The sequence below is a fragment of the Lissotriton vulgaris genome, chromosome 12 (genome assembly GCF_964263255.1).
Source record: "Lissotriton vulgaris chromosome 12, aLisVul1.2, whole genome shotgun sequence".
NCBI lineage: Eukaryota > Metazoa > Chordata > Amphibia > Caudata > Salamandridae > Lissotriton > Lissotriton vulgaris.
Genome location: NC_141700.1, coordinates 409,795,964 through 409,815,436, shown reverse-complemented (window position 1 = coordinate 409,815,436; position 19,473 = coordinate 409,795,964). Strand labels below are relative to the sequence as shown.

The 19,473-nt window shown below is 49.0% G+C and overlaps 1 protein-coding gene across 5 annotated transcripts in view; it reads right to left on the bottom strand.

Annotated features, from left to right (window-relative positions):
• CHD9 (chromodomain helicase DNA binding protein 9) overlaps nt 1-19,473 on the bottom strand; it is a 2,197,083-nt gene that overhangs the window by 103,643 nt on the left and 2,073,967 nt on the right. For all 5 annotated transcript variants that reach the window (XM_086945174.1, XM_086945175.1, XM_086945176.1 and 2 more), the window contains one exon: nt 14,373-14,594. In XM_086945174.1, the coding sequence (XP_086801300.1) occupies nt 14,373-14,594 (222 nt within the window). The remainder of the gene's footprint in view (nt 1-14,372; nt 14,595-19,473) is intronic.

Genomic DNA, 19,473 nt, shown 5'->3' with positions numbered 1-19,473 from the left:
CGGTTCCCAGTAGATGAATCTGAATTCCTGGTGTCAGGGGGCCTCTTGAATACTAAATTTAAGGGCGCTAAGGGGAATGTGGGGTAGTAGGTAATTGAATACTTACCCTATGGAGACTACACCCCCTCTGACTACTTCCTAGCTTCACAAAAAAAAAAGATAGTGAAAGCCTTTCTCGACTGTCCATTTCAAGTGGCCCACCTAAGGGGTGTGCAAGGCCGGAAAGCATGACACGTCTTCTGACTATCTTAACTGCCTTGCCTACCCTGGTGCCAAATGGGACTTAGGGCATGGGGTGGCATTCTCCAGGTCTGTGGAAAGCCAGAGTCGCATATCAAAGGCGGCAGAAGCTTTGAAGTCTCTGGCCTTGATATGTTAAATCCCTAGCCATCCTGCTGGAGGAGGTGTTACTACCTTCATTCAGAGAAGGCATTGTTTCTGGCCTCTGAGAGGGTGGGCTGTGTGAGAAGTTGGCCTGATATATGATGCTCACTAGTTCTAGTGATCACCTTGTATCAGTCCAAACAACCCTTATGGTGATTGGTTGTAAGTCAACCTTATAGACCAGCTATCCTAATGGTAGCATGGACAAAGCAGTCTTAGGCTAAACTCTTTTGGCATGTGAAGCCAGCTGTTTTACCACATATAACCCCTTGAATACCAAGTGAAAGGACACCACACAGGTTGTTATGAAAATAAACAAGATATTTATTAACTAACATACACCTCTGAACTCTTCATGAGATCAGAGGGCTAAGCACATGACAATCTCTTAGGAAAAATACGTTCAAGTTGCACAATTTACAATGGTGCCCTAGGGGCACGACAAACCATATACTAAGTAAGTGGAATGTGAAAGTCGATAAAAGGAATGGAGCTGTCCAGAGGCTGTAGGATCGCTGGGACCACGCTATACTAACTCTAGGTAGCTAATAGGAGGCCCACGGAACGCGTGTGCAGAGTGTAAACTCACATGCGAGATGCGTAACAGTGTCTATGGACAGTACAGTTCAAGAAAAAGGCGAGTACGGACAATCCTGACTAAGTAGAACTAAAACGACTGTGGAACTGGACACTAGGAGAGTCAAGCTACCCTTGAGCACCGAAATGCTCGAGTTACCTCACCCACAGGCTGCGGGTGCATAGGTGCCAAGTCGTGTCGGGTTCCGGCGTTGAAGTCTATGGAGCCTGGAAGAAAAGATGCTGCTGGCGATCAGGAGGAAGATGCCGGTGTGATCCAAGGGTGGATCAGTGAAGAGAAGAACCTGAAAGCAGAGGGGACAATGTTCAAAGTCACTAGCCAGTGACTGGAGTGGAACCAGATGTCGTCGTCGCGATCAGGTGAGGGTGGACGCTTGTCTCTGCAGCCACGTGGACCAGGTGGTGTCTTCGACAACCAGGATAGAGGCACGAGCTGTCCCACGCAGGCTCTCGCTGTCGGCGGTGTCGGCTTCGGATTCAGAGTCAACAGGCCTTGGCAAAGGCAACCCACGCGGTGAGTGGAAACGGCGTCTGGAGTGGACCAGGAGGGTCCGGGGTGCTCCTCTTTTGGAAGGGAGCAAGGGCCAGTATGGAGCAACCAGACCAGCAGTGAATATTTCAAGGTTCGTCGTCTAGGAGGTCACAAGCCAGCCAGCAAGTGACCAGACAACGCGCCGAGAAGCAAACAGGCAGAAGGGCCCCACGCAGATCTCGTGGATGCTGGAGGGCTGGTCTTCGGTGCAGAAGCTGCTCGGGGTCGGGGCTTCTCAATCCCCAAAGCACTTGGACGAGGTTACCTCAGAAGGCGTGCTGGAGCGAAGTGCTGCTTCTTTCAAGATGGCCGGTCCCACGTGTCTCATCGCACCCACGGATCTCAGCTGTGCTGCAGATGTAGGTAGAGGTCGGAGAGGTCTGAATCCGGGTCTCGTCGGGCTCTGAAGTCTGGATCCTCGAGGGAAGACGACAAAGGGAAGCCGCTGGATTCTGATGGTGCCTGCTTGTGCAGGGTGGACACTCCTTGCCCACAAGGGAGATTTCTCCAGTCTTCTGTAGAGCAGAACGTCGAAGTCCAGAGTTTCTTCTTGTAAAGTTGTTCAGGATAATTTAAACTGGAATGGGACCAGCTCCTACCTTTATCCGGCTTAAGGGGGCTGTACTACGACTAGGTCCCTCTTCTGGGTGGGACCAGGAAGGGGGGTGGTTACACCCCCTATCCTTTGTCCGGTCTTGCGCCAGAGCTGGTGCTGGAGAGCCCCAGGAACTGGTTTAGACCGGTGTATGCACAGGGACACCTTGTGTGCCCCAGGCATGTCTCATTCCTTTCAGCCCTGTCCTACCTAATACACAAAATCCTGTCTGGGGTGGTGCTAGCACCTCCCAAGGCAGGAAACCCTTTGTCCAAGCCTCCCTCGCTGGAAGGACTCCCAGCAGCAGGAGGTCAGACTTGTGTCTGTGGTGGCAGCATCCATTTTGTGATGCTGAGGCTAGAGTTAACTTTAACCGGGGTTCACAGTTATATACATGTTGTGTCCCTCTAGAAGGGTGGAATGCTAACGCCGTCGCCAGAATTGTCGAGGGGTTAGTATTCCAATTCGTATGACACCTTACTCGACACGTTTTGATAATGCTATACCAAAGTTAGCAATAACCGCGAGTGGAATTCGCTCCCGCTGGCACTTCGCAGTACCCCAAATCTGCTTCAATTCAGAAAAAATTTGAAGACTTGGCTTTTTAATCTTTCTGTTTAGGTGGGTTTTTTCTTCTTTGGAATCTGTTTTTCTTGTTATGTTGTTCTACACCTCAGCCTGTGGAAAGCGCCTGGACACTCTTTTAGAGTAGCCGAGCGCTATACAAACGCATTTTAACATAACATAACATAACATTATAATGCACTTAAGAGTATATGGTATGCGTGATCATGGAACAGCTATTAGGACTTGGTTCTGCAAGCTGCAGACAGGCTCAGCTCATGCCAGAGCACCATCTCACACGATTCCAAGCACTCTGGCTTCAGGATTGTCAAGGCCTGCCATAGGAGTGACTGATAGGAATCTGTGTGTCCATTTTTAGGGTTAGATATAGGTATACTACATCTACAGCAAAGGGTGATTACACGACTTTGCCCTAGCTGTCATGCAGCCAGTTGTGTCAAATTTAGGAGGCCAGCCAGGGGTGGCATAATACATGCTTCAGCCCCTGGTAGGCCCTGGGTACACCTATGCCCTGAGTTACAGGGTCTGATAAGGTGGCCCAGTACCAATTGGTAAATGCACCTAGGGTACATGTTGTAATTTAGAGAGAGAACAGCCAGGCTGTGGGTCTGATTGGCAGGCCCACAGCCAGAGAAAGTCGTAAACCAGTGAAACAAAAGCAAAAAATCTGGGTGATCATAGGATTGCAGACCCTACTCTCCTACAGGAGGAATGCCTTCAGTGCAAGCCGGATCGCCCGCAGCTCCAGAAGGTTGATGTGGAGCCGGGACTTCGACGGAGACCAGAGGCCTCTGATCTCCGCCTCTCCCATGTGGCCCCCCCAGCCCTGGAGGGACGCGTCCGTCACAACTACCTGCTCCGGTTGGGGTCGGTAGAGAGATCTGCCGCTGACCCAATCGCGATCCGTGAGCCACCACTGCAACTGTCTTGCAGTGCCCTCCGAGATCAGGACATGGTCGGACAGGTTGCCCTGATGCTGGGCCCACTGAAACTTCAGGTCCCACTGCAGAGCCCACATCCGCCACCGGGTGTGATGCTCCAGAAGGATGCAGGAGGCCATCAGCCCCAGAAGCCGCAGAGTCAACCTGACCGAGATTCGGGATAAAGGCTGAAAGATCAGAATCAGAGCCTGAATATCCCGAACCTGCTGTTCGGGAGGATAAACCCGAAACTGCGCCGAGTCTAGAACCGCTCCGATGAAGAGAAGCTTCTGAGAGGGACACAGGTGTGACTTCGGCCATTGATGGAAAACCCCAGCAGATGCAGGAGGTCGCCCGTAGTCTGGAGGTGGCTGATGACTGTCTGGGGTGAGTCCGCCTTCAACAACCAGTCGTCGAGGTAGGGGAAGACAAACCCCTAACCTGCGCAGATGAGCTGCGATCACCGCCATCACTTTCCTGAACACCCGTGGGGCACTGGTAAGGCCGAAGGGAAGCACGGTAAACCGTGAACCGCAGGTAACGCCGGTGGGCCGTCAGGAAGGGGATGTGAAAATAAGCTTCCTGCAAGTCCAACGCTACCATCCAGCCTCCAGGGTCTAGGGCAGCTAAGACCTGAGCCAATGTCAGCATCTTGAACTACTCTTTCCGGAGGAAGCCGTTGACGTTCCATAGGTCCAAGATAGGGCGTAGGCCCCCTTTGCCCTTCTTGGGTACCAGAAAGTAGTGGGAATAACAACCACACCCTACTTCTGGCCCAGTAAAGCGCTCGATGGCCCCCTTGGCCAAGAGGGCCGTAACTTCCTCCTGCAGAAGTTTCAAGTGATCCCCCGACACGCGGTGGTACTGCGGTGGCATGGCTGGAGGGGATGTCTCGAAGGGGAGGGAGTAGCCCCTTCGGACGATTTGCAGCACCCACCTGTCCGATGTGGTGGTGGTGATGGCGAACCCTGGCCCCCACTGGCGTCACATGGGCCTGAAAGCTCGGACTAGGAGGGTTTTGAGTCGGAAGCGGCAGGGGTAGGAGTGGACTGGCCTCGCCGTTATCCCCGACCGCCGCCACGGCGGTTCCCAAGGCTGCCACCGCGCTGGGTGGTAGTCTGCGGCCTATGGCTAGCTGGACGTGTGGGGGCGCCACTTCCTTGGCCACGAAAGAAGCGAAAGGCAGCCGTTTGTTGGCGCGGGCCGAGAGGCCCAAGGACTTGACCGTAGCCCTGGATTCCTTAAAGCACTCAAGCGCATGGTCTGCCTTGTCGCCAAACTGGCGACGGCCATCGAATGGCATGTCCATAAGTGTGTTTTGGACATCAGCCGAGAAGTTGGCGGACCTCAACCAGGCGTGGCGACGAATCGCCACCGTCGTTGCCATCGCTCTGCCCAATGAGTTAGTAGTGTCCAGCCCACACCGGATGGAATAATGCGCCGCATCTCACCCCTCCACAAGGGCTTGGCCGAGTTTAGCCCGGACCACCACCGGGCATTCTGGCAGCACGTCTGCGACCGTATCCCACAGAGAGTGGGTGTAGCGGCCCAAGAGGCACGTGGTATTGACTGTCCGCAATCCTAAACTGAGGGAGGCGAATACTTTCTCCCCGTATTGCTCATACCTCTTGGATTCCTGATCGGGGGGAGCCTCGGGGGATGCGGTCTGTGAATTAGAGGCCTGGGTAACCAGGCTCTCGGGGGGGGGGGGGGGGGGGAGACAGAAAGCAAGGGTCGCCCGGAGCCGGCGCCTTGCCACGTTCCTATCCACAGGCTAAGCTGTAGGGGGCTTGGACCAAGTGCCCAGAAGAACGTCTGATAAGGCCTCATTAAAAGGCAGCAGAGGCTCGGCCGAGCTTGACCGCGGTTTATGGACCTCATTGAGGAGGTTAGTCCTCACGGCCGCGACGGGGAGCTCAAGGCTCAAGGCCCAAGGAGGGGAGACAAAACCAGTGTTGGGCGAAGTGTCCAGACCACTGGCTTCCCCAAGCTCTCCTATCCAGTCCACATAAGACTGACACTCACGTGCCAGAGGGTCCTCAGACCCCTCCCAATCGTCCTCGTCACCCATCGCCTGGTACTGAGGCTCAAAGGATGGGGCCGGGTCATAGAAATAGAAATCTCCAAACGGTGTCGGATACGGCGCCGCTCAGACGCCGGACCCGAATCGAGGGTAAGACCAGGGACGGCGTCGGGGGCGACACCCTTGGGGCCGGGCGAGGTCGACCGGTGGCGACCCGGATCCAGTGGGGCCCTGCCCGAAGTCGCCGACAGCGCCGGGGCCGAAGCACCCGACGGGGCTGAAGCACGCGGCCAGCTGGGGTACCCAGTCGGGGCCGCTTGGCCCGAAGGCGCCACGGAATCTGACGGAGGAGTGAGTGACCTCATGGCCGAGAGGAAGGCCTTGATCTCCTCCGGTGTCACGTGCTGTCCAGGGACCGGCGGGTATGGAGCAGGCCGCGACGCCCGCGGCTCCGGCAGAGCCGCGTGGGCGGTGTCGCCCGAACCCCCGGCCGCATTGCGCAAGCGTCAGGGGGAGTCAGAAGAGCGATGTTGCCTCTTCGACTTCTTGTGCCTCTTACCCGAGGACTTCGAGCCCGAAGACCGATGACGACTCCCGGAACTGTGGTGACCCCGGCCCCACGACCGGTCCCTCAACCTCCTTTCGGACCGGGACCTCAAGCGGCGCGGGCGGACTGCCGAAGCTTCAGACGCTTACGGGACCGCTCCTGTCTAGCTTTAGATGTCAGGGCCCGGCAGTCGGAGCAAGACTTGTTGTCGTGGTCCGGGCCTAGACAGTGCAGGCACGGGCGATGGGGGTCGGTAACCGTCATAAGTCGGTTGCAGTCGGCGCAGGGCTTGAACCGGGGCATCCCTACCGGCACCGTCAGAGTAGAGAGACTTCGAAAGTAGATCAAAAGGGTTGTAAAAAGTTAGTCAAAAATTTACTAGGGTACAACTTTTTCCGGATCTGCGCGGACGTCAGCGCGCGGAGGCGGCGTCTAAGTACTCCGACGACGTCATCACGGTGCCCACAACGCCGACGACTGACGCGGAGCCACGGACGACGCCTACCGACGCGCATGGGTACTGCTATGCATAAAATTTCCAGATCCAGTCTGACGCCTGGGGATATTCGAAGGTAAGGAATCTATCACTAACGTGTCTCTTTCAGATTTTAGTATTTAGGGGGCATCCTGAACCTTCGTTCCTCAGATCCAGCAACCACAAGAAAAGAAGAGAAGAAGGACGAGAAGCCTTGCAAAGCTAACAAGAGGAAAACGCCCACTGACTTGGCCCCAGCCCTACAGGCCTGTCTCCCCTTGAACCTGCTCATGCGCAACTCTGGCGTGTCCAGCAACCTTAAAACCCTAGAGGACCTGCCTGCCTTCACTTTAAAGACTGTTTCTCCCGTGAACACCTGACATGTTTGCACTGCTGCTTCTGGTGCCAGCCAGAAACCGCAAATCCAGTCCACTCTGCACCCGCCGAGCCTGGCCCGAGTTTGAGTGGAAAAACACCACGAGGAGGTCCCCCCGGCGATCCTGACCCAAGATCCTGCGACCCCATACCTGCTTCAAGCCACCAGAGCGGGTAAGAAATTCCGATGTCCCAAGGCACCCCTGCACCCGACGCCCCACGGCCTTGTGTGCTCAACCCAGCGGTGCCTAACCAACCCTCAACATCCCAACTTACCCCTCGAAGTGGTGGTCACTCCTGGAAGATCCTTGTCCCCGAGCCTGCAGTGTTTCACCCGACCTCGAAACAGCACCCTGCACTAGGGCCGCTGAGGGTGCCTCTTTTGTGCTAACTTGCCCTGAGCTTTGCTCCCACAAACCCGTGGCCTGCTTGCCAGCAGCCACCAACCGGAGTCCCCCTGTCCTCCATAGGATAACATTGGGCCTCTACACTCTGCACCCAGCCGCCCGAGTGCTGCTGAGGTTGCTCCAACAGTGCATCACTGACCCTGGGAGAACCCCGAGTCTAACCCCAGGACCCTAACTCCAAAGACCGATTACCTACCTGGAAACTGATAACCTAATTTTTCCTCATAGAATAACATTGACACTTTTTCTCCCAAAAAGTTTACAAGTGTCGACTTTTGAAAACTAAAAATATTCCTTAAAATTCAGCCGAATAACCAAAACGCATTTTCTCAACTGTTTTCAGGAAATATCCCAGTTTTGAGTCTAGGTATCCAGTGCTGGGTAAGAAAAAGCATTGTTAACATAACATAACTTACATGCTAAGTGAATTTCCTACTATAGGATAACATTGGTGATTCTATGTGAAAATGTTTTGAAGTGTCAACTTTTGAAATGCAATACTTTTCTTTAAAAATCGTACCTCTAACTGAAACGCATTTACTCACCTGTTTTCAGGAAATGTCCCAGTGCTGAATCTAGGATCCAGCACTGTGTTAGCAAAAGTAATCGGAAAAGTAATTAACTGCATTTTACTTGAAAGTCCATTCATTCGAATTTACTATACCTGCAAAGTGTTACTAACTGCTTACTTAAAACTGTAACCAAAACCAGTACAAATTATAATACAATTTTGAACTGTGTTCACACAAGTAACTTACCACTGAAAAGTATTTATATGCTTACCTGTACCAGGCTTGCTTGGTTCTAGAAGTGAAACAACAGTATATCTTTTTTGTATACAAAACAATTGGCCTAGAGTTCAGTTCTTGAGTGTGTGAATTCATTTGCTGACTCAGTGTGTACATCAAATGCTTAAAACTGTCCTCTGATACTGCTTGACCAAGCTACCACGTTAGAGAATAAGGTTCTATCTGACTTTAACCTCTGCCAAACATCTGGAGACCCTTGGGCTCTATACACACTGAACCTCACTTTGGTGCAGTCTATATAGAGCCAGTCTCTTACAGTTACTGATCCCTAGTGACCAGGCAGCCAAGAAGCTTAGTTCAGGAACTAGTGGTGTATGAAGAAATTTAAAAGCAGTCTCACCCGACTATCGAGTCCTTCCTGAACCCCTTACACACGGATCTAAATCAAGTCTGAACAGTGTACAACAGCCTGTTGACTCGTGCCTTTGCTAAAATTGCTCCACTTAAACGGGCATATCCAACAGCAACTAGAGGCCATATTTCATGGTACTCATATGCACTGCGTCTGGTAAAAAACCCAGAGCAAACTATTAAAAAGCTGGTGGCGTCTCACTAAATGTCCCTCGAACAAAGACATTTATAGGGGGTTGGTAAAAAAGGATCCCAAATATATTAAGGTAGCCAGCAAACAGTATATTGCATAAAAGAATAAACCAGGCAGGTAACTCCACCAAAGAGGGTTTTAAAACAGTGAAAGAAACATGCGAAGCCGCCGTGCTCGTAATCGTTCTATTTCGGCATCCCAATCGCTACGCTATCCTCTAGCAGACTCTAAGACAAGATTAATAACATTCATGATAATTCTGCTATCTAGAGACAACTGGCTTAATTTCATTTTTATTTTCCAAAATTGTTTATTGGTACTGTGACCGCCTATACATTGTATCGACGGTAAGCACCCACTCCAAGGTCACACATATCCAAAATCTGGTACACTCCTCACAAAGAAAGAGCAACGAGACAGCCATGCCACTATCAAATAGACACAACCGACCAACTAGGACGAATTCCTGGTCGAAGGAGGAGACCCTTGCCCTACTCCGATCATATGAACCTTCGAACCGCAAGAAAGGGGAGATAATCAAAACAGTACTGATCGATCACAGTAGAACATCCAGACAGTATGAAAGAAAACCCAACCTCAATAACTTACAACAAGTTCAGCTAACAGCCGAATCTAAAAATCTGAACTCCAGTAACACAGGGAAACCTATGATATGCCTTCTACTCAACTGTCGCTCTGCAACCAAACATGCATCAGACATAACTGACCTCATCATCAACAAGGAAATTGATTTGGCAATCCTTACGGAAACGTGGCTATCGGAGTCATCTCCTCCAACCATGGATCTCCTAGTACCTCCTCAGTACAACATTGTAAGACTAGATAGAATAAAGAAGATAGGAGGAGGTTTAGCCTGCATTCACCGATCGGATATTGAGATCAAGCAAATACAATCCGACCCACTAGAATCTTGTGAATACCTATGTCTTAATATAAGATCAGCAGGCAATCAGAGATGCAACCTGCATGCGCTTTACCACCCACCAGGAGAGAACGCCAAGTTCACTGATCAGTTAATGGAGATCATAATGGCCAACTCTAACACCGACGCCAATAACATATTCCTAGGCGATTTCAACTTACACTGGGATGACTGCAATGACAAATTAGTCAACACGTTCAAAGATTTCCTCTCGGAGCTGAACCTCACTTAAGCATGCACGCAACCTACACACTCTAAAGGAGCAACGTTAGACTGGATAATTTCAAGAAACAAAGACACATTATCCTCTCAATTGACCCGTGTGACTGGTCCGATCATCATGCCATAACATTTTTGATACCCACACTGAAAAAGAGCAAGACCTCGCAACCCGTCAAGCTCAAAAAATGAATTCGAGACACAAAAAAGGAGAATATTGAGCTACGAATAGATTGCTGTGAGAGAGACCTAAAGCTCCCTAGCAACCTGCAGAATGTAAATGATCTGACAGATCACTACACATCAGTTTGGAAAATTGTCAACAACACCATGCCATTAAAAATGAAAACCGTCTCAGAGAAGATAAAAAAATCCATGGTTTAATGGTTCACTGAACGAAGAAAGGCGTAAACTGAGAAAAGCTTAAAGAAAATGGAGACAACGCCCATCATCCCCCGAGCTGAAATCCCTCAGAAAAATTAGAAAACAATATAACAAAAAGATCATAAATTCCAAAAAGGAATTTATAAGATCTGAACTTGATAATGCCAAAAACAGTCCAAGGAAATTATTCGAAATCTTAAAGCAACAATCAAATAAACTAGCAAAATCTGCCCAAGAGAACACGAAAACTCTACTAAGCTGCGAAGAATTCTTGACATTTTTCACGCAGAAGGCCAACTCGCTTGAGAAAGAGCTTAAAAGCGCTGCGGATAACCTACCCACCCAACCAGTATCTACGATCGACACCAGCTTGAAAACCGATTGTAATAAGATCAAAAACAAGGCACATTGGGATACCTTCAAATTACATGACCATTACACCGTCGCCAAGACGCTCTCGGATATCAAACCTAATAACCACTATCACGACTCTCTACCCGCGAAATGCGTAAAAGAAATCTGCCATATTGTGGTTCCAATCTGGACTAAAATTATAAATGCATCGCTATCACAAGGGATCCTACCAGACTGCCTAAAAACAGGACAAGTCGTTCCCATAATCAAAAAACCTACAGCGGATGCAACAGATCCGAATAATTTTCGCCCAGTGACCAACATACCTTTACTTGCAAAACTAATTGAGAAATGCGTGCAAGGTCAACTGAGCCAACACATCACCAACTTCTCCCTACTAGATGATTATCAATCAGGATTCAGAGCAGGACACAGCACGGAAACAGCGATCCTCCATATTATTGACGACGCACTACAGGCCCTAGATCAAAATCGAGCATGCCTACTGATTCTCTTGGACCTATCTTCCGCATTTGACACTGTAAACCACGAAGCATTACTGTCCAGGCTGCAGGACAGGATGGGAATGTCTGGTAATGTGCTGAAATGGTTCGAATCATTCCTGCGAAACAGAAAACAGTTTCCTGGTCAACCAATCACTCTCGCCATCATGCCCTAACTCAATCGGAGTCCCTCAAGGATCGACATTATCCCCAGACCTGTTTAACTTGTATGTCGAACCCCTTACAGAAATTCTCCGTAACTCACAGATATCCTATCACATGTACGCGGATGACACGCAAATATACATAAAGATCGCGTCCCTGGAAGGCATTGAACTAATGAATGAGACGTTAAAAATGACATTGCAATGGTTAACAACCAATCATCTGAAGCTGAATGCTCACAAAACTGAGTTCCTATTAATTGCACCTCCAAGGAGCCATACGGAAATGAAGGAATGGACCAAGCTGGTGACAGCGTTAAACTGCACCCCAACCCTAGTCAACTCAGCGAAATAGCTAGGAATCACATTAGATGAGAATCTCGACATGCAAGCCCACATTAAATCAACCGTCTCCACTTGAACTACATAAGAAAACTGAAACCATTCATCTCAGAGGCGGATCTTAAACTGGCAGTCCAATCCATAGTTATCTCAAGGATTGAGTATGGATGCACCACTTTAGCCGGTCTACCAAAAACGTCTATAGCACCACTAAAAGCATGTCTCAACGCAGCTGCAAGACTTATTACTGGATCGAGGAAATTCGACCATATCTCTCCTCACCTGAAAGCATTAAACTGGCTACCCTATGAAGCCAGAATTCAACTAAAAATAGCGTGCATCACCCATAAAGCGCTCCACTACAACACACCAAGATACCTAGCCGGCAAAATTGAACTATCTTGGGGAAACAGACCAGCCAGGAGTGCCAAGGAGCTGCTGTTGCGGCCAGCCTTTTTCCGGAAGAAAAAAACTTACGACCGAGCGTTCTCTGGAGCAGCCCCCAGAATCTGGAATTCACTCCCTCCAAACATTAGAAAGATTCAAAATACAGCAACATTTAAGAAGGAAGTGAAAAGCATCTTGATGAGTAAATACCTTACATAGTGAAGACTGCTGAGCACAGACAGGATCTTGTTGCCCTGATACAGAGCATTTACGTCGCTAGAAGGGAAAGATGCTGACTTGAACAATGATTAATACTGTACGATGACTCGGGACAGGAGTCACTCCCTGGGACCTAGTTGTATCCTTACTGATACCTCATGCTAATATGAATACTTATATGTATATACTCACCACCCGAATGCCTTATAATTACCTACCTCATATTTGTTTGCTTTTAAATCGTCTTCTACATTTGCTATCCTTTAACCTATCTCATAATGTAAACGCTCAAGTTATGTGTATATATATATATATATATACTCTCCTCCTAAAGCCATATAAGTATCTACCTCATATCTGTTTGCTCTTAAAGGTTACTATATATGCTAATCTTTAACCTACCACTTATTGTAAAGCGCTCTGATACCCACGGGTCATGTTCGCGCTATACAAAACACTATAATAAATAAATAAATAAACCGGGTCTTGTAGCATTTCGGGTATCCCGATTGATATAAACACCTTGCCCTAAAAAAGGCTGTCAGAAATCTTGGCATCAAGTTTGAACAGGTACTTTCTTTAAAGGACCAAGTCAGCACAATCTGTGGCACCTGTTTTGAAACTATACGTTTACTTAGGAAACTTTTTCCATGGCTCTCTTCTCCAGCAAGAAAAACTCTAGTACAAGCACTGATTAAGAGTCACCTTGAATAAGGGAATGCACTTTGAGTAGCAGTAAATGACTTGTTGCTGGCTGAGCCTCAAGTGGTGCAGAATACAGCAGCCCAATTAATTTGCAACATCCCCTCTCGCTCAGCCTCTGCCCCATTTTGCAAGCCCTTCACTGGCTACCTATTAGGAAACGTGTTACATGTGTGCGACTTCTCAAAAAGACTTTGAGTGCGACGACAAGCATTTGGAGTGGCTCCGCGTGTGTTCGAGACCTTTCTCTCCACCAGGATCGAGATCGTTGAGGGTCAAGGAGCTTGAAGGAGCACTCCCTCAAGGCCTTGGGGCGCATAGCTTGTTAGTCAACGCAGGTCTTGGCACTGTGGTTGTGTTCAAGGCACTAGAGGTAGATGAGATGTGGGTCTATCGCGACATTTGCCAGTGACAGGAGCCACAGGGCTTAAAACCAGCCTCCATTGTGGGCATCCCTGCCACAACAGGACACAATGTCTCAAACAATCTTTGATAAAAGGTCGAAAAAAGGTCAGTCAAAAAGTGACTGCTGATAATTCTTCTCCGGACCTGCGCTGCCTGGCGTTGAAAGAAAATAACTGATGTCAGAGTGCTAGGTCGGTACCTATAAGGCACTGCCCACATCACTTCTGGCGCTGACTACGCTATTTGGTGCCAAAGGACGCCACCTACCGGCACGCAGGGGTACTGGTCATGAAAAAAATTCCAGATTCAGTCTGATGCATGGGGATATTTCAAAGGTAAGAAATCTACAGCTAGAAGTTGCTGTCACATAATGTATTCTCAACTAGGTCAGACAATTGCAAATATTTATCAGCCTGCAAGTTTTATTCAATAAGGTTAAAAAAATCTCCCACTGCCAAAAGTATCACACCTACAACAGAGTTATTTTCGGCACTTGATGCAATCAAATGTGGAATGTGAAATGAGGTTAGAAAGTTAAAACTAGGATTGAAAAGCTCAACATTTGGGGAAAGGTAATCTGTTCACCTAAAATGTTCCTGAGGAAAGGATAGGAGCTACTAGTAAACCACATGTTCATTCACAGGAGCTCAAACAGGTCAGAGAACTTAATAGACTAACATTAACATATGTATTTACATTTTTCCTTCAAGGTTCATTTTGATGGGACATTGATCTAAAGAACTTAGATGCATGACTTATTAGGCAGAAGACAAACAGTTCAAACTTTATTCCTATTCATTAACATTTCTAGGTAGCAAATGTGTAAAATTAAAGAAGAGTACAGAACAATTATAGGACACGTTTCACTGCAGAATAATTAATCATGGGTAAAGACATGCTTCCCAAAAATTTACTTTGGGATTTACCTTCTTTTTCTTCCCAGAACTATATACTTACAGGTATAAAAGCTCCTAAATCCTCTACATAACCAGGATGTTCTTGAAGCCATTTTTCTAAATCTTTCCTTTTTGGTGCATCCTCACCAGCCAATCGTGTTCCATCTTTCAGGTTGATGACAGGTACAGAGCTTTCCACATCAAGCAGCCTTTGGGTGGGTGCACAAGCTAGCGTACGCTTTAATGAAGGAGCACATGTTGAATTGGTAATACCTGGACTAGCCTAAAAGTAAAATAAGGAATGGAAGCATTTTAAAAATGGGACTCATTGACTACTAAAATTGGTCATAATAGCCCAATAAAAAGAAAATATTCAAGAGAAACATTGTAGCAATCCTTAACAAAGCGGACTTCTCAACAGAAGAACATGGTCTCTTGTGCAGGTAGTCTAACAACTATCATATTAAAATTAATAATTTCGAAGCTTGGGGTTATTCTAGAATCACATGTGCCTCAATATTCTGGAATCTAATGGTTGGGTCTGTAAACATTTTCACAATAGGAACATGTATCAGCTATAGGTCACAGGCTGTGCCAGACTCACTATGACACTGATTGAATGCCCACAATCCCCGAATATATAGTTACCATTTTCATATTCTTGTTTCGGCCAGTGGGCTTTGAAGCAAAAATGCAAAACTGTATAAGTCTTGAGTGGGGAAGAATTACCGTTAGTGAAAGAAGAGTTGGAAGCAGAAGAGAGGTTCAACAGTGAAATTTAATCCGTTGAAGAAGAATCATACTTTAAAGTGTCTTCTGTCATTAGAGCACCTGGGACATCAGAAGCTACGGGTGCCTCATCAAACAACAGTGGTCCCATGCATTCAAAGATAAAGAAACAAGTAATAAATATAGAGAGAATCCGTTCTATATTCTGAAGGACATGTCCAGCCGGACAGAGGTCTATAATTTTACTGAGTATACACTTCAAATCCAACAAAATACCTTCTACTGATCACCTGTGTGGTACACAAGCCTGTGCCCAACACTAACAGGTCTTAATACAGAAGGTAGATTTACAAACAAGGAAAGGCTTTTTAAGGCAAACAAACGTTTTCTGTGTAGTAATTGCAGTTGTACAGAGAAATCACATGAACACCATTACATTACATAGTAATCACGTTTTGCATATGGTGTCACAGAGGTCGACGGCGTTTTGGTCCCCCCATTAGTTATGGGGACCATCATCAGGACATTGGAATAATGCCTTAACTTTGTTAGCCTCTAATTACCAGGGCAATGCGATTATGCCCGCAAGAGGAGGAGGCAACCGGATGAGAATGCCGCAACCCGGGATGAGTTGCTAGGCGGGTCGTGGTTGATAACCAATTTCGACGACGCCAGGAATCTGCCCGTTGAGTCGGAGTACAGGGTCTACCTGTTAGTGTTGGGCACACTGTTTGAAAGATTTAAGCTCCCCGAGGTCCCCTGTTGACTTAATTGGGGCCCCTTGTTGTTATAAATATACGGGTGCCTCATTCACGTAGCCATGTCTAATGAATGTTGTGAGGAAAAGGTGCTTATTATATATTGTGACTGTGCAACCTTTCAGATTAATACATTTACCAGCCCCTTTGGGACCCTTACTTTTTGTCTGTGGAGAGGTGTGGTGCAGCAGCCAGGGCAGCGGACTTCGGAACACAGGGCTCAAGGTTCGATCCCCGGCTCCGGCGGCAGATCAGCCCAGAGCTTCCTGTGTTCTCAAATCTCACTAGTCTATTATCCCAGGTCTCATATACTGCGCTAGGACTGATAACATTCAAAAACTCATGTAGCTTGTTGAGCAGTTTAAATCTCAAAAGGGGGCTATGTGTGTGGGTCAATTCTTTTCAGGCATTAGCTCCCAGTAGTCCTCTAGCTGTTGCTAGCAAAAGGCAGTGTCTGCCAGCCAATCTTAAAATTTCAGGCAGCCATGGTGTCCCCAATGCACGGCAATGCTCCGCTTAGCCAGTAGGAGTAGCATGGAAGTTTGTCTGGGTATGCTAGCAGGGATATATTTGACATAGCCAAGGCGAGCAACCAGATGTCTCCTTGATACAGAGTGAGTTCCTGTCACTCAGAGAGGTATAGACAGTAGTCCAAAAGCCAGATACCCCAAGACAGCTCAAGGCCAGATGCAGAAAGTTAGTGTCTTCACAGCTGCAGTTAAAGCACCCCGCATCCCGCCCAAAGTCCATCTTGCACATACCAGCTGGTGTGCAGTAGGCCCAGTGGAGACAGTTGTCATGAAGGAAGCAGCAATGGTGGGAGAGAATGCGTGTTATTACAACATTTACATTTCTCAACAGTGAAGTCTTTCCCAAGATCCTCCATCCACCTGTCAAAGACTCGGGGTTTGATCATGGGGGCTTTCTGTTGCATTGTTATGTACAGCATGGAAATCAGTTTTCTAGGGGAGCGGCTAGTAATTACTGTATTGAGGGCATGCAAGTTGGGTTCTCTCTGGGAAATGTGAGGTGTACTGCTCCATAGCCTGTAGTAGAGGAAATTATCTCTCAACCAGTTCCATGTCCACGTTGTGCACCTGACCGTACCAATTTCAGCAGTCTGTCTTGGCGGTGTATTGAACATTACCGAAGAGAAGCGACAGGGTCTGTCATTGTCTACCTCCATCATAGTGTTGGTGTAAGCTTTGGGTAGGGTGTGGTTAATGAAGAGCATATTGGGCCTGTGCACAGTAGTAGTATGGTTCAAACTCAACTCTCTGTGCTCTGGGAGGGGTGGTGAGAGGGCGAGTGTCTCCTATAAAATATAGCATCAGTCAAAAAAAAAAAAAATTTTTTTTTTTTTAAAAAGAAAGTCCCATGTATTTAGCTGTAAAACAATTTCGCTGAAGTCTGGGCTTACTCTAGTCTCCTGAGAACACCGGTTGGATCCCTCTTTCAATCAAACTGCAAAAAAAAAGAAAACCACTTCCACATGAGTGTAGGGATTCTCAAACAAAATGGATAGAGTGCAAGAGAAAATGTTAGGCCGTGGAATATTTACAGTATTGTACAAAACGTCTGCCTCTCGTCCTTGTACAAAGACACTTTTTGACTATCCTCAGCAGGCCATATATCCTTCCAGTGTCTGCTGGCGAGAAGTCAGAGAGTACTCAATTGCCAGAGACAGTCTCTTGTGAACTTCATCAGCTGATGCATATTCTGATGAATATTCAAATGGTAGTGATACCTCCATTGAAGACAGAGTCCTCTTCCTGTGAATCATCTAATACCAGAGCCAGGCCCTTGCTGCTGCTTGCGGATCTTGTTGAGAAGTTCCATATACTGGACCATAGTGTCTGCCGGGCTGTAGACGGACTCATGCTTATTGCTGAATACAGAAGGGAGGCCAGGAGCATGGCTTCCCATAAAGCTTTGCATGAACTCCACCATTAGGTTCCAGCAATCGTTGACAATCACACAAGGACAGTAGTCCACCTCCACGGATATTCCTCGGGCGCTGGTCCCCATGACAACAGTTCCAATCTTTATCAGGAAGTCACAGTACTGATAGCGGGTATCTCGGCTCTCAATTTTGTTGGCCGTAGCATTTTGGAAGAATCCCTTCAGCTTCACCATCAGTACATCAAAATTGGCATCTGCAATCAAGCAGGGACCGTTGTCTCCTAGGAAAATCTCAGTTGTCTGTTCATGTCCATTTAATCACAAGGAAGCATGGGCAATTGAAAAGGGGTATTTTTAGGGGCATAGGGATGTTTATGAATAAGTAGAGAAATTTGGGGAGGACCACCAATTTAGTAATCACCAGTCATCGGTAAAAGGACAAGGGCAAGCACCTCTACACGTGTATGCGCTCTTCTAGCTACACCACGGCTCTCCCATAGTTTTCTCGTAAGAGTTCCATATTGCTACTGATTTGGATTCCTTAATATTGCATAGACTCCGAGAAAACTTTTTGGCTGACAGGGGTTTTGAATCCTACCTCCTGCTGATTGTGGGAAGGCGCTGTCACTCTCTGCCTGCTCCTCGCGCTGCTGCACCGGGCTGTGGGCTGTGCTCACCTGTCTCCCCCGCTGCCGCATTTTCCACCTACACGGCCGCTGAGGGGAGGACCACAGCCCCCAGAACGCTCTGCAGGCATCGCCCCGCCCACCCACGGACACTTCTGCGCCCGGAGGGGCTTAAAGCACCGGTGCTCCCTCGAAGGAGTGGGAGCTCCGTGAAAACTTATTGGCTGGGGGCGTGGCCAAGATGGCGGTGTGAGCGGACGTGCTTTGCCGAGCTCCCGCCGCCGGCCGCTGTTTACCAGCATAACTTCAGCACTCGACCCGGCCTGAGCGCTTCCCTAGCGGGCCTGAAGCTGGCACTACGGTGACGGAGTGCTGGAGAGCGGCGTTACTGACCACCGGCGCACGATCCCCGCTGACCCAGCCTGGTGCTGTTGCAGCCGCTGAGGCCTAGGGCGAGCGGAGCGGTGAAGACGAGGCCGTGGTGGGCGGAGCCAGTACGCCGCCTCAGGTGCACCCAGAGACGGCGGCTGCAGCGACGGCAGGCCCGACCCGCGCTGCGGTGCGCGAGGCCCCCTGCGATCCCTGGGCGGGGGCTTCTGCGGGCCTGCCACATCTCCTCGTCACCTTAGCGGCACAGCCCGGAAGGCCACGGGCATTGCCGGTGCCTGCCGGTGGGACGCGAGTGGGTGCCTAGAGGACGGCCCTGAGAGCGGAGGTGAGGAGCGGGGGTGGACGGGCGGCCCCCCAGCGCCCGGCGAGACGGCATCGGAGGAGCGGAGGGCACGGAGAGAAGGCAGCGGTCACACGGGGCCCCTTCGCGGGCTGAGGGGTGGCTGCCCTTGCCATAGGCCCCGGCGACACGGAGGAACTGCATGCAGGCGCCATCTTGGGACACAGCGCGCCTTGCCCGGCCCTAGCCTCGCCCCCCCCCCCCCCATTGCTGGCTCCCTCCAGCGGCTCTGCCCCCATCACACAGAGCACACCGACCACTGTCACGACATTGGGACCGTGCGTCCAGCGGAGGCGGCCCAACAGCTTGAGTGACGCCTACTGGCTGGGGGACACAGAGGCACGCTATCGCATGGTGCTGACCTGACGAGGCCTCCTACTCTGGCAGTTTCATCGGCGGAAGCCGCCTCAAGTGCAC